Source organism: Hydra vulgaris, chromosome 13 (genome assembly GCF_038396675.1).
Source record: "Hydra vulgaris chromosome 13, alternate assembly HydraT2T_AEP".
Classification (NCBI taxonomy): Eukaryota; Metazoa; Cnidaria; class Hydrozoa; order Anthoathecata; family Hydridae; genus Hydra; species Hydra vulgaris.
This window is the reverse complement of record NC_088932.1, coordinates 60,045,001-60,058,547: the sequence shown is the minus strand read 5'-3', so window position 1 is coordinate 60,058,547 and position 13,547 is coordinate 60,045,001. Positions and strand designations below refer to the sequence as shown.

The following is a 13,547-nucleotide window of genomic DNA, read 5'->3' as shown; positions in this document are numbered from 1 at the left end:
TGTGTCAACCCAAATTGGACTGACTTTATTTTATATATCTTTATTTATTGCAATAAATAACTTTAATAGCTAATTTTTAGGTGGTATTCAAGGGAAGGTAATATCCCTTGAATACTACCTTAAAATTAAAAGTATTATTTTTATAAAATTTTTATTATTATTTTTATAAAATTTTTCATATTCTGATTTTTAAGTTGCAGGTTGCAAATGACTGTTTAGAAGATTCTTCAAGTGAGAGCAACATGTAACATTAATGTTAAAGGAGCACTGTAAACATTATCCTGACACAACTATTATATCTGATAGAATGAGCCGGACCTCATCGGACCTATGTATTAAGAAGAATTTTATCAAAACCAATACAACACAAGTCATAATGCAAAAGGTTTCCTTGTTTACCAATGGAAATTGATATTTTTGTGTTTTTCAATAAACATTTGTTATTGATTGTTTATTAACTACTTTTTCATTTTTTCACCTTTTGCATCATTTCATCCGTTTGCATAATTCCTAACTATTATAATTATTGCAATTAACGTTATTATCATTATATATATACGAATATTTTTACTATAAATATTTTTACTATAAATACCAAAATGTTATTAATACTTATTTTAGTTGTTCGAAGAAGCAAGACGAATCACTGGTTTAGATTTGAAAATGAAGATAATAAAGTTTTTTCAAAATCGTTTAGACAAATATTTGGACATTAGCAAATCAAAGTTGCCTTCAATAAAAAAAACATTGTTTTTGCAAACCGTCAATATTTTATTAAATGGTATTGGCGCATCATCAAATGTTGATATTGAAGGTATATAATAAATATATAATATATTTTTTGTAATATAGATTATTTTTTTGCCATTATTATCGTATACAAATATAATATCAGGTCAGAGAATATCGGCTTCTTTGCTTCTTTTACCAGTTATATTTGGTGAAGACATTGATCACTTCATTTCTTTAAATAATGTTGTATATCAAGTTTGTAGTCTTTATTATTACCAACGATTTAATATCAATAATTTTTAATTATATTAGTACTTAAGTAATTTATACATTTTTGTAACTACAGAATCCACAAGTTTCCGTTCCATCAATAACCATCAGATGTGCAGGCGAAATGTTTTTTACGTTGATGATGCCGAAATAAGCGTAATGCTCGACGGCATAGTAATAGCAAAATCCAAGACGGTATTAAGTATGGTTTCAAGTTTAGTTGCAGCCTACTGGGTGTTCGAAATTGCATTTGACCCAAAACTTAAAAAAACATTAGATTTTATAGCAAGCCATGTTTGTGGCGTTACTAGCTACACTACAACACCATTTAGTCAAAGAATTTTGAACAAACATTTGTAATAATAGATAGTATCTATAAAAATCAAACTTAAAAAAATAAAACTTGTATCTCAATAAACACGAGTAAATTAATTAAAATTTCAATATAATACTTTAAACTGAACACACTTTGACCGGTTGCGCAAAAAATTAAAGCGGCTATTTAAATTCGTATGATAAATAAATATGTATAAATCTATCCTATATATAGGGTAGATTTTAAATCTTGGGTGGATTATTATACCCTTTTTAAGGGTATATTTAAACACCCGAAAAGTTAAGGTTTATTCTTCTACCCAGAGGGTTGGATATACGAAGTACCCATGAAGGTAAACAATTCTACCCTAAATCTAGGGAAGATTTTAAATCTTGGGTGGATCATTCTACCCTTGTTAAGGTTATATTTTAACACCCGAAAAGTTAGGGTATATTCTTCTACCCATAGGGTCGGATATACGAAGTACCTCTACGGGTAGAAAATTCTACCTTTTTTTTTTTTAGTATGTATACATATACTAATATAGATAAGAGATTTTCAAAAATTTGAAAGTAAATTAGTATATTTTCAGAATTAGCGAATAATATAACTGAATTAAGGTATGTTTATCAAGAACGTTTCTTATTTTGTATAAAATGCCTATAGTCTTTAAAATTTTGTTGCACAAGTTAGCAATGTGGCTTTTCCATGTAAGATTTTCATTGATATATACACTTAAAAATCGTCTTGTCGCTAGAGCTCTTTTATTAATTATGTTATCGATAAAAAGAAAAGGTAAGTTGCTAGGCAGCTGGTGGTTTTTAACTTAACGATAAAAAAGAATCCATTTAGTTTTATCAATATTTAATGATAGTTTATTTAATCTAAACCATTCGGAAATTTTGACTAGTTCAATGTTCATGTTGGTAAAAAGTGTAAAAATGTTGTTATGAGAAAGAAAGAAATAAGTTAGAATCATCAGCAAACATAATTGTCATTAGGTTAGAAGCTTGTTGTAGATCATATATACATATTAGAAATAGGAGGGGTCCTATTATGGATCCTTGAGGAACTCCACATGAAATATTTAACAAATTAGATGATACGTTATCATCCGCATAAACAAATTGTTTTCGATTATTTAGGAAACTTTTCAGCCAAATTAATATACTTCCAGTAATTCCGTACCACTTCAACTTTTTAAAAAGAATTTCGTAATCAATAGTATCAAAAGCTTTCGCCAAGTCAATCAAAACACCTAAAGTAAATTGAGAATTTTCAAATGAGTCAGATATATTTCTTGTAAATTGTAGAATGGCATGTTCATTGGAATTGTTTTTTGGAATCCATATTGATTGCTATATAAAAAATTGTTTATCGTAAGATGATTATAAATTTTATTGTACAAAGTTCTGTATTGAAATTGGGCGATAGTTACTTATATTCTCAACGTCATCACCTTTTAATATTGGTATGACTTTTGCTATTTTTAGAGCTTGTGGAAAAATTCCCTGTTTAATTGATATTGAAAAAATCTTAAAGAGTATATCTTTTAAATCATCAAATGAACTTATAATAATGTTGGTGTTAATACCATCAGGGCCTACTGCTTTGTTAGATTTTAACATTTTAAAGGCAATTCTAAACTCTTCAAAAGATAATTCAAAAGAGTTCAAGAAAGAGTTTCGAGGGAAACAGATCAGGGAAAAAGAGATCATTCATTAAACTGTTAGCTATAGGAATTCTTTTTGCAAGATATGGTCCTACAGACACAAAATATTTATTAAATTCTTCCGTAATTTGTCTTTTATCATATAAAAACTCATTATTATGTTTAACCGTGTTTGGCAAAGAGTGAGATGTATATTTTTTGCTGCCAGTAATTTCTCTTATTATAAACCAAGTGCGTTTAAAATTTAATTTATATTTATCTAGAAAATTTAAATAATATTTGTTTTTTTGTTTTTTCTTGAGGTTTTCAAAAAATTTAGCGTAATTTTTACATACAATTTTATTTTCATTTGTTTTACATTTTAAGTAATTAATGTATAATTTTTGTTTAATTTTTGAAGACTTACGCAAACCCTTTGTAATCAAAGGCGATTTAATACTTTTAGCTTTGAGATTTAAATTAACTTCAGGAAAATTAGTGTCGTAAATATCATAAAAAGATTTAAAAAAGGAGTTATAAACTAAGTTTGTATTATCATAGGTGTTAATAATGCTCCAATCAATTAGAGATAATTGTTCTTTAAAAGATTCAAGGTTTTTATTTGAAAAAATGCGCTTTTTGAAAACTCGTGATCAGATATGTCATTTTTAACTCGTTATCAGATATGCCCTTTTTTAAGGGTTCGTTAAAAACATCAGTGGTTAAAATATTTTAATTAAAAAAGCACTTGATTGAGTAATTCTTGTCGGTTGGCCAGTCAAAGGTATAGCACTTTTTTCAAAAATGCCATTATAAAACCCTTTTTAATGTTATTATTGACGCGGTATTGAAAATAATCTAAATTCAGATAACCCAATCAGTAGATAAATTTATTTTCGTGGTTACTTTATTTAATAACGTCATTACATAAAGACGAATAAAAATTTTTAATTTCACCTGAAGGTGGGTGATAACAACAAGTTAGAATTTTATTTTATATTAAAAAGATTACAAGTTTTTTCAATAAAATTGCTCAAGATTTAATAAATTTTTTTTAAACTTCGGGTATTAATGTGAATCGTGTTACTATTACTTTGATCAAAAAATCCTTTAATTTCATGGGTATAAAAGTAGTTGCATTTATTTTGCAAAGCACCAGTATTAGTAAAATAGTTAGAATCAGGATCAGATTCATCGTCTAATAAGAAATCATTAGTTCGAAAAAATTATGAAAAGTAGACTAAAAACTTAAGGTTTCGTTAAAATCCATTTAAATTTTGTTTTTTTTATAATCGAAATGAGATCAAAGAGTTTCTTTTATTAATCCCGTGTGATTAATTTATTATATATAACTTTAGCGTACTTGACTACGATCGATCTGTTTTTTTTTTTTTATTGTTTTTAGGTAATTTCTTTCCAACTCGATGCGCTCTTTCAATTTAAAAGTTTCCGTTTAGCTAAAGTTTATTATTTAAAAACTCCCTTACTTCATTTTCAATTTCTTCAATCCCACAGAATCTTAAGTTTTTGCGTCGACTTCTGTCTTCAATTTCAGCCAATTTGTTAATCATGTTAGTATTTGCATATTCATTTATCAATGATGTTTTTGATTATCAGCAACTATTTCATCATAATTATTACTCACAAATTCAACAGTTTTATTAAGTTCGCCTAATACCTTTTTTAGTTCCTTATTCTCGTCGATTACAGAGTTTAATTTGTTTTCAAACTTTTCAATTCTATCGTCTTCATAATAGTATTTTCGTGAATTTCCAAAATATCTTTTAATTGTGCAGATGTAAAATTTTTAGTAGCCATTTTAAAATTTTTTTTTGATAACCAGTAAGTAAAAAAAAAAACGTCCGCTCGCGGTGAATGCTAATACCAAATGTCTTCAAACTAACCCAAGTTGTTACACTAAAGATCTTTTATAAAACAAATTTTTAACTCTTTTCGCCGAAAATACTTTATTTAGTGCCACGAAAATGTAAAAGCAATGTAAAAAATGATGCTATCATAATTTTTCAGTATCTCTATAAAGCTCATTCATGAGTTGCCAAATGTTCGTTTCAACAATATTGGAATAGTCATCTATTAAAAAAGTGAAACAAAAAGTGAAACATCTCAGTTGTAATGTATGGCTGCTGTAAGTTGAAACATCTCAGTTGTAATGTATGTCTGCTGTAAGTTGAAACACCTCAGTTGTAAATAAATAATAAAACACTCCAAAAAAGTATTTTTAAAAATCGGAAGAATGTCAGCGGGTTTAAAACTCATCGAGTGTTATTTGTTAACTATTACTCGAATTGATCTGCTCTGCCTCTGATAAAAATCCGTTTAAAGAGTTTGTAAACCCCCGTATAAAAATGGATTTTTTACCAAACAAATAAATACAAAAGTCTTTATAGACTACAAAATATTTAAATTTAAGAAATCGAGACATTTAAAATAAATAAAATCTATAAAAGCAAAATAAATTTATACAACCAACTTAATACCAATAACAAAAAAATTAAATAAAAAAAACCTCGCAATTTTTTTAGACTTCAAACAATATCGTTTTATTCTTCTTTTATAAACAACTTAAAAAGTACAAAATAATCATTCAATAAGAAATTTTCCTTTAAAAATGTCATAGACATAATAGCTAAGGTCGCTTTTCGTTTTTAAAAACTGTATTTTATCGATATCAAACTTAGCATAGTTTATACATATAAAAGAGCAGAATTTGAGTCAACGTATCTTTTCAAAAGTCTAGCGATTTTCTAAAGAAATTAAAATAATAACATACAATACCAGAAAAAGTCAAAAGAATATGAAGAAATGAAATAATATAACTAATTAAAAACAAAGCTTTTACCTGATAACGATTCTTTTTGTAAACTTTCACGTATGAGACGTTCGTTTTGAAGTTCTTCTAAATATAAAAGAAGCGTTAAGGTGTATCAGAATTATTAAACCTTAAAACCTTAACCGTTACAATAAGCGCAGGTGGAGTAAGGTGGATGCTAAAAGAAGGAGGACATAAGTATAACTCTACAAACCCAAACAATCTTTAACTAACCAACCTACACTCCCAACTTTTCTGACATACCTAATCAACTAAACTCAATTTTTTCTTTTTTTTTGTTAAAGATATTACTACGCATTGATCATCAATATTTTTTAATAAGCATTGCACATAAGCCTTTAGGCATTATACTTGTAACATAACAAACCCTCACAACTTATATTTCACTGTAATACGTCATATCTGAAAACTTGTGCTTTACCATTTTTTGTTAAAAAGAAATCCACATACTCTTTCTGAATCGTCTTATTAACGACTTCTTGGATTATCATTCCTAACCTCTCAAAAACCATATATAGAATCTATTGCAAAATTTGCATCTTATAAGGTTGCCTCTTTTAACCATTAACTTAAAAATACTTGTCAATTATTTACTCCTAATTCTATTTTTATCTCTTATCTATTTTTATTTATTTCTTGCTAGTTGTTTTATGGAATACTGCTGTAATAATTAGGCTCTCTTATTTAGACAAAATTCAAAAATGCATAGAAAAAGTAATTGAACTTGTTTTAGCTACCAAGCGTTACTTCTATCTATAAGATACATTGTTATAAGACTACATTTCTTTCTGTTTACTACAAATTTGCTTCACTAAAAACAAACTTTAGGCTGCCTTATAAACCACTCCCTCTCCTGCAAGCTAAAGTAGTATCCATCTGAAATATATTCATCTGAAATATATCAATCTGAAAGATTTAAATTTAAAATAACATTTCCATCATCAATCTTTCGCTTCTTTTTACTTTGTAGCTCCATTTAACTCTATACGCTTTTCTTTTCTTGTTCTCTAAATTTCACTATAACCTGCATCTCACCTTATACATTTTTCTCATTGAGGTATACATGCAGCTTGTTTAAATACACGCAACTTGTTTTTCTTTGGGTTAGGCTAAGCAGTACATGATTTAAATTTCTTCTGGAACTAATCAACAATTATGGAGGTCCATTTAATTAAAGGACCTCCATAGCTCAAAAAACCATCAACATGTTTTGCACTAGTAAGTGCTAAATTTTCAATGACAAAAAAAAATTTACTAATATCTACCTCTAAGTGTTGATATTTCGTTTAGAAGTTCTTGCTGTTTTTGCTTCATGTTTTCAATTTCTTCTTTATGAAACTCTAAAGAAATCTTTAAATATAACGCAATGATAAATCAATCAATTAAAGAAATGATAAATAATAAATAAATAATGTAAACAAAGAACAATAAAGGTATTTATTATTTTTCATATTTTTAAATACTACTTAACAAAGATAAATGAATAAAAAAACAATAAAAGATGACAATCAAACAATAATTTAACTCAAAAAAATTAACTCTTAGTATTTATTGAATAGCTGCTAAAAAGGCAAAAATAATTTGGAAATTATGATGACCTAAACTATGCATGCATTAAACAAACAAACCATTGATTTGATGACCTAAACTATGCATGCATTAAACAAATATACAGCGCGCATATCCAAAATAATACTTCACAATAAATAAAATATCATTTATTTTAAGTGAAAAGTTAAAGAAAACTAACTGGCAGCTTCTTTAAACTTTCTCTCAATGTGTAGTCGACGATTTTGTTCTTCATCTATTTCACGTTGGTATCCATCTAAAGAAAGTTATAGTACAATTCTAAAAACAAATTCTATAAAATTATTTAAATCAGTTTTTTGATGTATTAAGATTAATATCAAAATTAAATATTTAATAATAATAAAAATATATAATAGATAAGATTTAATATTAAGATTAAAAAAGTATTGAAACATAAAGTTGAACAAAATGCAATAGGAGTGGTTCAAAAAAGTTAACATTGCAAATTCTTATCTTGTTTCAAATTATCTTAGACAATTTTTGTAAAAATTTGAAGCAAATTGAACAATATTTATGAGTCAATAAAAAATTTGACTTTTTAAGTTAAATCAAAGATTGTTTGTTAATCAAAGAGTAAAAAGTTTGATATTTTCATATTTTATTATTTAGAACTTTAAATACAAAATGTAACATCACATGTCATTTAATTGAACATCAATAAAATCAAAAAAAAGATAATAACTAAATCTTAACAATCATTTATTTAAAAAAAAATATTGGTTGCTATGGTTTTAAAAAAAATATTAGTTGCTATTGTTTTAACAAATACATTGGTTGCTATTTTATAATAACTGATTTCAAAACTTTGACTTATAAATATGATGTATAAAGTAAAGTTGAAGAATCATCATGACTGGCTTAAAGGATGAGGGGTAAGTCTGTCAATGTTGTGGACAAAAGCAAGCAGAAACTATTTTTGATCTTCGTCTTTGGTGAGGATTTTGACTATGGATAAGAACAATAGCACTCCTTTATCTTATTGGATCCTTCAAACTTTGATAGCAAGCATCTGATTTACATGCTTCTGGATCTTTTAACAGGAAACTCTTGACCTCTTCCTACTATGTAATACAAGATATTCTTTTGGTTGCAAACTTTTTAAGATCGCTGAAGTCTGCACCGCATAAGCTTAGTCTTTAAAGATGGAAGCTGACTATCATCGTTCTTTTGACATCTAGAAGGACTCAATTCTTAAAGAAAGCTAGGCATATGGTATTCTGAGAAAAACAATAATGTTGAATGCAGTGTAGGATGCATCAACTATGATACATACTTAAAGACATCTTCTTTCTGAATAGTTAAGAATCATCTGTCTTCATTTTGTCATAACGTTTAAAGCATTTTCTGTGACCTAGTCAAAAATTTTCATCAGGTTGGCTTTGCACATTTGCTTTTTAAATCTACAGCCTTCATCCTATTCATCTTCAACACCTGATATTCCTCATTTTTTTCACTAAAATAATCCGCTTAGTTAGAATTCTTGCTTTGCTCCAAATCTTACTGATATCTTTAATTATGCAATTAATAGTCCTTTGCAATGCAGAGTTTTTGCTATGGTAAAAGTTGAGGCAGCAGGTGGCACTACAATTTGATACCAATTTTGCTAAAGAGAATTAGTTGACAGCCTTGTAGACAAGTCAAACTCCAACAGATTTTCTTTTTTCAGCTTTCATTATGTATACCAAGTGAATATAAAAAAGTATTTAATAGTAAACATCATATTGCTGCTCATGAATTGTTCAATTTCCAATGATGATGCAATTATAGTCAGTTCAAATGATGATGCAATTATAGTCAGTTCAAATGATGATGCAATTATAGTCAGTTCAAATGATGATGCAATTATAGTCTGTTCAAATGATGATGCAATTATAGTCTGTTCAAATGATGATGCAATTATAGTCAGTTCAAATGATGATGCAATTATAGTCTGTTCAAATGATGATGCAATTATAGTCTGTTCAAATGATGATGCAATTATAGTCAGTTCAAATGATGATGCAATTATAGTCTGTTCAAATGATGATGCAATTATAGTCTGTTCAAATGATGATGCAATTATAGTCAGTTCAAATGATGATGCAATTATAGTCTGTTCAAATGATGATGCAATTATAGTCTGTTCAAATGATGATGCAATTATAGTCAGTTCAAATGATGATGCAATTATAGTCTGTTCAAATGATGATGCAATTATAGTCTGTTCAAATGATGATGCAATTATAGTCAGTTCAAATGATGATGCAATTATAGTCTGTTCAAATGATGATGCAATTATAGTCTGTTCAAATGATGATGCAATTATAGTCAGTTCAAATGATGATGCAATTATAGTCTGTTCAAATGATGATGCAATTATAGTCAGTTCAAATGATGATGCAATTATAGTCTGTTCAAATGATGATGCAATTATAGTCTGTTCAAATGATGATGCAATTATAGTCTGTTCAAATGATGATGCAAATTACTAATCTTTTAAGCTTTTCTTTTCAGTCAGAACAAAAATTGAAAACAAATTAGATACATTTAAAAATATTTCAATTTTTAAAAATTAATTGCTGATGCCAAGATGGTTGCATTTTATGAACTTTTCAAACTAATTAAACAATTTCTTTGTTTGGTGTCCCACAAAAAATGCTCAGAAAAGTAAAAAATAGTATAAACAATAACCTGTGTTATTTAAAAATTCTGTTAATAATATTCAATCATTTGCTGATGCTAACTTGTTTGTTTTTTTATTTAAACTCCCAACAAGGCTGCAAACAACTAATTAGGTAGAGAGGTAGAGGTACAAACTAGAAAATGGAGAAAAAATTAAAGAACAAAAAAATGGTTGATAGGAAAGTCAAAAAAGAAATGAAGATGGAAGGAAATTCTAAAGTGATATGTTTGAGGCAAAACACTTTTTGAGCAATTTTGCTGAATAATTAGACACTTGAGATTGTGTTTTGGTTAGTAGAACAAGAGATAACAGTATTTATAGCTGCGGAAAAGACAAAGAGATGCACGCAATGAGCTAGAGGCTCAAACTTGACAGGTTCAACTACATTTACAATGCTTTTTTGGACATCAAAAGACATGAGAAATATCAGCCCAAATATGACAACAGCTTTCTATACAAGAACACATGAGAGATTTATATAGGTAAAAAATGGATTCAAAAGTAAGAAAACAGGGACCACAATAAAGATAGACAACTTTAGCAGATTTTAATTTTGCAATGATTTGGATATATGGTTTTGAAAACATAAAGTAGAAGATTTAGTGTGTTTGTTATTCCATTCCATAATCAATCAAAATATGAATTCCAGTCCAGAATCAATCAAAATATAAATTCCAGTCCATAATAAATCAAAATATTGTTTTTGGTATCAATATCAGTACCTAGAAAAAAGAACTAACAAAAAAAAAACACAAGCATAAATTTTAAACTTGTAAAGTTAGATTGAATGAAAAACTCAAGTATTCCATTAAGGTAACAAAGTGCAATACATAACATAACATATTCAATTTGATTGAGAACAATTGAAATTATGTCCAAAATATTTAATCAGCATCAAATAAGATTTATATTAGTATCTTATTTTTAAAGAGATAAAATGCACAAAACTTTGTCAATTTTGTCTGCATCTTTGCGTGTTTAGTTTTTATGTTAATACTTATTTTAGAAAAATCATGCAAGCAGTGGACCTTCTATGACTCTAGGTATATGTGTATTAAGAAGCAATTTCTAATGATTAAATATTTATTTAGACTTTTTTAGGTACACCGTATGAAGGCCTCTTAGAGAAAAGATTAGCATGTCAGACTATCAAATGCCTTGGATATGTCAAAATCGCAATTGTCCAGCCATTTCAATTTAATGTACAATAAAACCTTTCTGATATTATGATTAAAATCAGGATTAAAGTTGTTAGATGAATGAATGAATCGGTTGTTGGATTCAGGATGAGGTATTATAGCCTCATTAATTAAAGATTCAAAAACTTTGCAAATAATAGTAAAACACTAAATGGTCAATGTTACCAGCATCATCAGCTGAATATCGACTAAAATTATACAAAACTTTTTTTGATGTTAAAATAACAGTTTAAAATTACCAGACGCCAGCATTTATATGGGTTTTTTCTTTTACACAAAAATGTATAAAACAAAGTCCAAAATCTATTTTTGACAAACTGCCCATTATCTAGATTAATTTCACTATTTAAAGGGGAACATTGGTATCTCTGTATTTCAAGGGCTTCATCTGCTTTTCGATCAAATTTTTATGTTTCCACTTTAAGGGTTTTAACATTCTCCCACTTTAATTCTTCTGAACAAAACTTACTATGGATGGCTAATGCAGATTAGTAGAGTTTCCATATGTTTAAAAATTTTAGATGTTGCTGAGTTTGAGTTCTAATTTATAGTTTAGTTTTGCCTACATATCACTTTGAGCATATGCACTTTTATTTTTCTTTTAAATAAGTTACCAATTGACTATTTTTTGGCAACTTAGTTTAATTTTATGTTAGCAATGTTCTCAAATTAGGATTTGATTTGAAAATTACTCTATACCCAACTTTTTGAAATATATTTCTTAAATTTGGGCAAAGTTTTGGTATTCACATTAAAGGGATTTCCAAGTGTTGAGACAAGTTATGATTATTTTGTAAATAAACATTAGAAAAAAGTTTTGAGTTTATTAAAATTACCAAAACAATTTATTTATTGAAATACTAACAAAAAACATTTGTTGTTTTGCCATTATACTTTCGGTTGTGAGGTTAATATTAACTCCATGAATCTGCATAGTTTTTTCAGTTGTTAATATATATCAGGTTTGAATAAAAAATGTACTTACCGCAGAGTTTTTTAAAAAAATTGTATTTTAAAGTTTAAAATTTTATTAGCAGAAATTGTTTTTAACAAATACCAGTATAGTTTTTAAACTTACATATCTTATATTTATAGCACTAATAAAAAGTTTTGTTTTTAAAAATAAAATAAATGTAAGTTAGACTTTTAAAGCATTTACTTATTTATCATTTATTGTTATATACAAAATACTTGTACATAAATATTAATTGAAATGGGGAAACCCAAACATAGCATTTGTAACTCGAGTTTAAGCTATTTGAAAGAACTTTTTTGTATTGACCTCATTTATTAACTACAAAAGCGAATTAATCAGACCAGCATTTAAAAAAAAAATCAAGGAGCCGTAACTTACCTTCAAGAAAAAAAAATGGCGCCAAAAATTATAAAGTTTTTTAATAATATCTCTATAAATAATTTGTTCTGGAAAGTTTATTTAACATGAAACTTATTTTTTAAGGATTGTTTATGATGCGAACACAACTTGTGTTGACATTTAAGAATCACCTTAATGATACAGTAGGGAGGTTAACAGAATCAGATTGAATTTTTTTGTTTTTTAAGGACCTTTTTTTTTTCAATAATGTTAAAAATATGTTTAAATTGGCATATGTTGTACCCCTTTTCATAAAATATTTGTGTCAGGAACTTTATCTCCTTTTTTAAATGTAAACCACTGCATATAGAATAAGCCCTGTGAACGTAACCTTTAAATATTGCATTTAAAATCACAGAGCCATGATTTGAGTGAGGTTTAAATTTGTATATTTATATGGCTTCCCATACAAATATTCAAATTTAGGTGTTATTTTTTACAGTTACATTGAGAAAGTTCAGAATTGTATTTTCAGGTTCAATTTCAATTGTATATTGCAGGGTGTTGTTTGTTCAAGATAATTAGGAATCAATTTGCTTCTTGAGTGTTTGTAAATCTGGCATGGCTATCATGAACATATCTTAGATAAATGATTTTAGGTCAAGAGGAGGATTTAATGTCATTACAATTTTGAAAGCATTTTCTTCATGATATTGTAGAAAAGATTACGGCCATGAATAAAAGATCTATAGGACCAGAATATTGAAATAACTATAGGACCAGAACAACAAGATTCATTAATCTTGTTGTTCCACAAGAAATAACAATGATCTAAACAAAGCTCTATAAGCTGTCTTGTTTTTGAGATAGTAAGCTTAGGGGAATATTTGTAAGAATCATCTTTAATTGGTCTATAAGAATTAAGGGAGCTTCTTTAAGTGAAATTGGTAGGTACAGGTTG

The 13,547-nt window shown here is 27.4% G+C and overlaps 1 protein-coding gene across 4 annotated transcripts in view; it reads right to left on the bottom strand.

Moving 5' to 3' along the window:
- Positions 1-5,370: 5,370 nt before the first annotated feature.
- The window catches only part of LOC101240632 (uncharacterized), a 23,203-nt gene continuing 15,026 nt past the window's right edge, over positions 5,371-13,547 (bottom strand). For all 4 annotated transcript variants that reach the window (XM_065815142.1, XM_065815143.1, XM_065815141.1 and 1 more), the window contains exons 4-7: positions 7,571-7,645; positions 7,086-7,160; positions 5,830-5,886; positions 5,371-5,734 (exon numbers count right to left, since the gene is read on the bottom strand). In XM_065815142.1, coding sequence (XP_065671214.1) covers positions 5,724-5,734; positions 5,830-5,886; positions 7,086-7,160; positions 7,571-7,645 — 218 coding nt within the window. In that variant the 3' untranslated portion in view covers positions 5,371-5,723. The remainder of the gene's footprint in view (positions 5,735-5,829; positions 5,887-7,085; positions 7,161-7,570; positions 7,646-13,547) is intronic.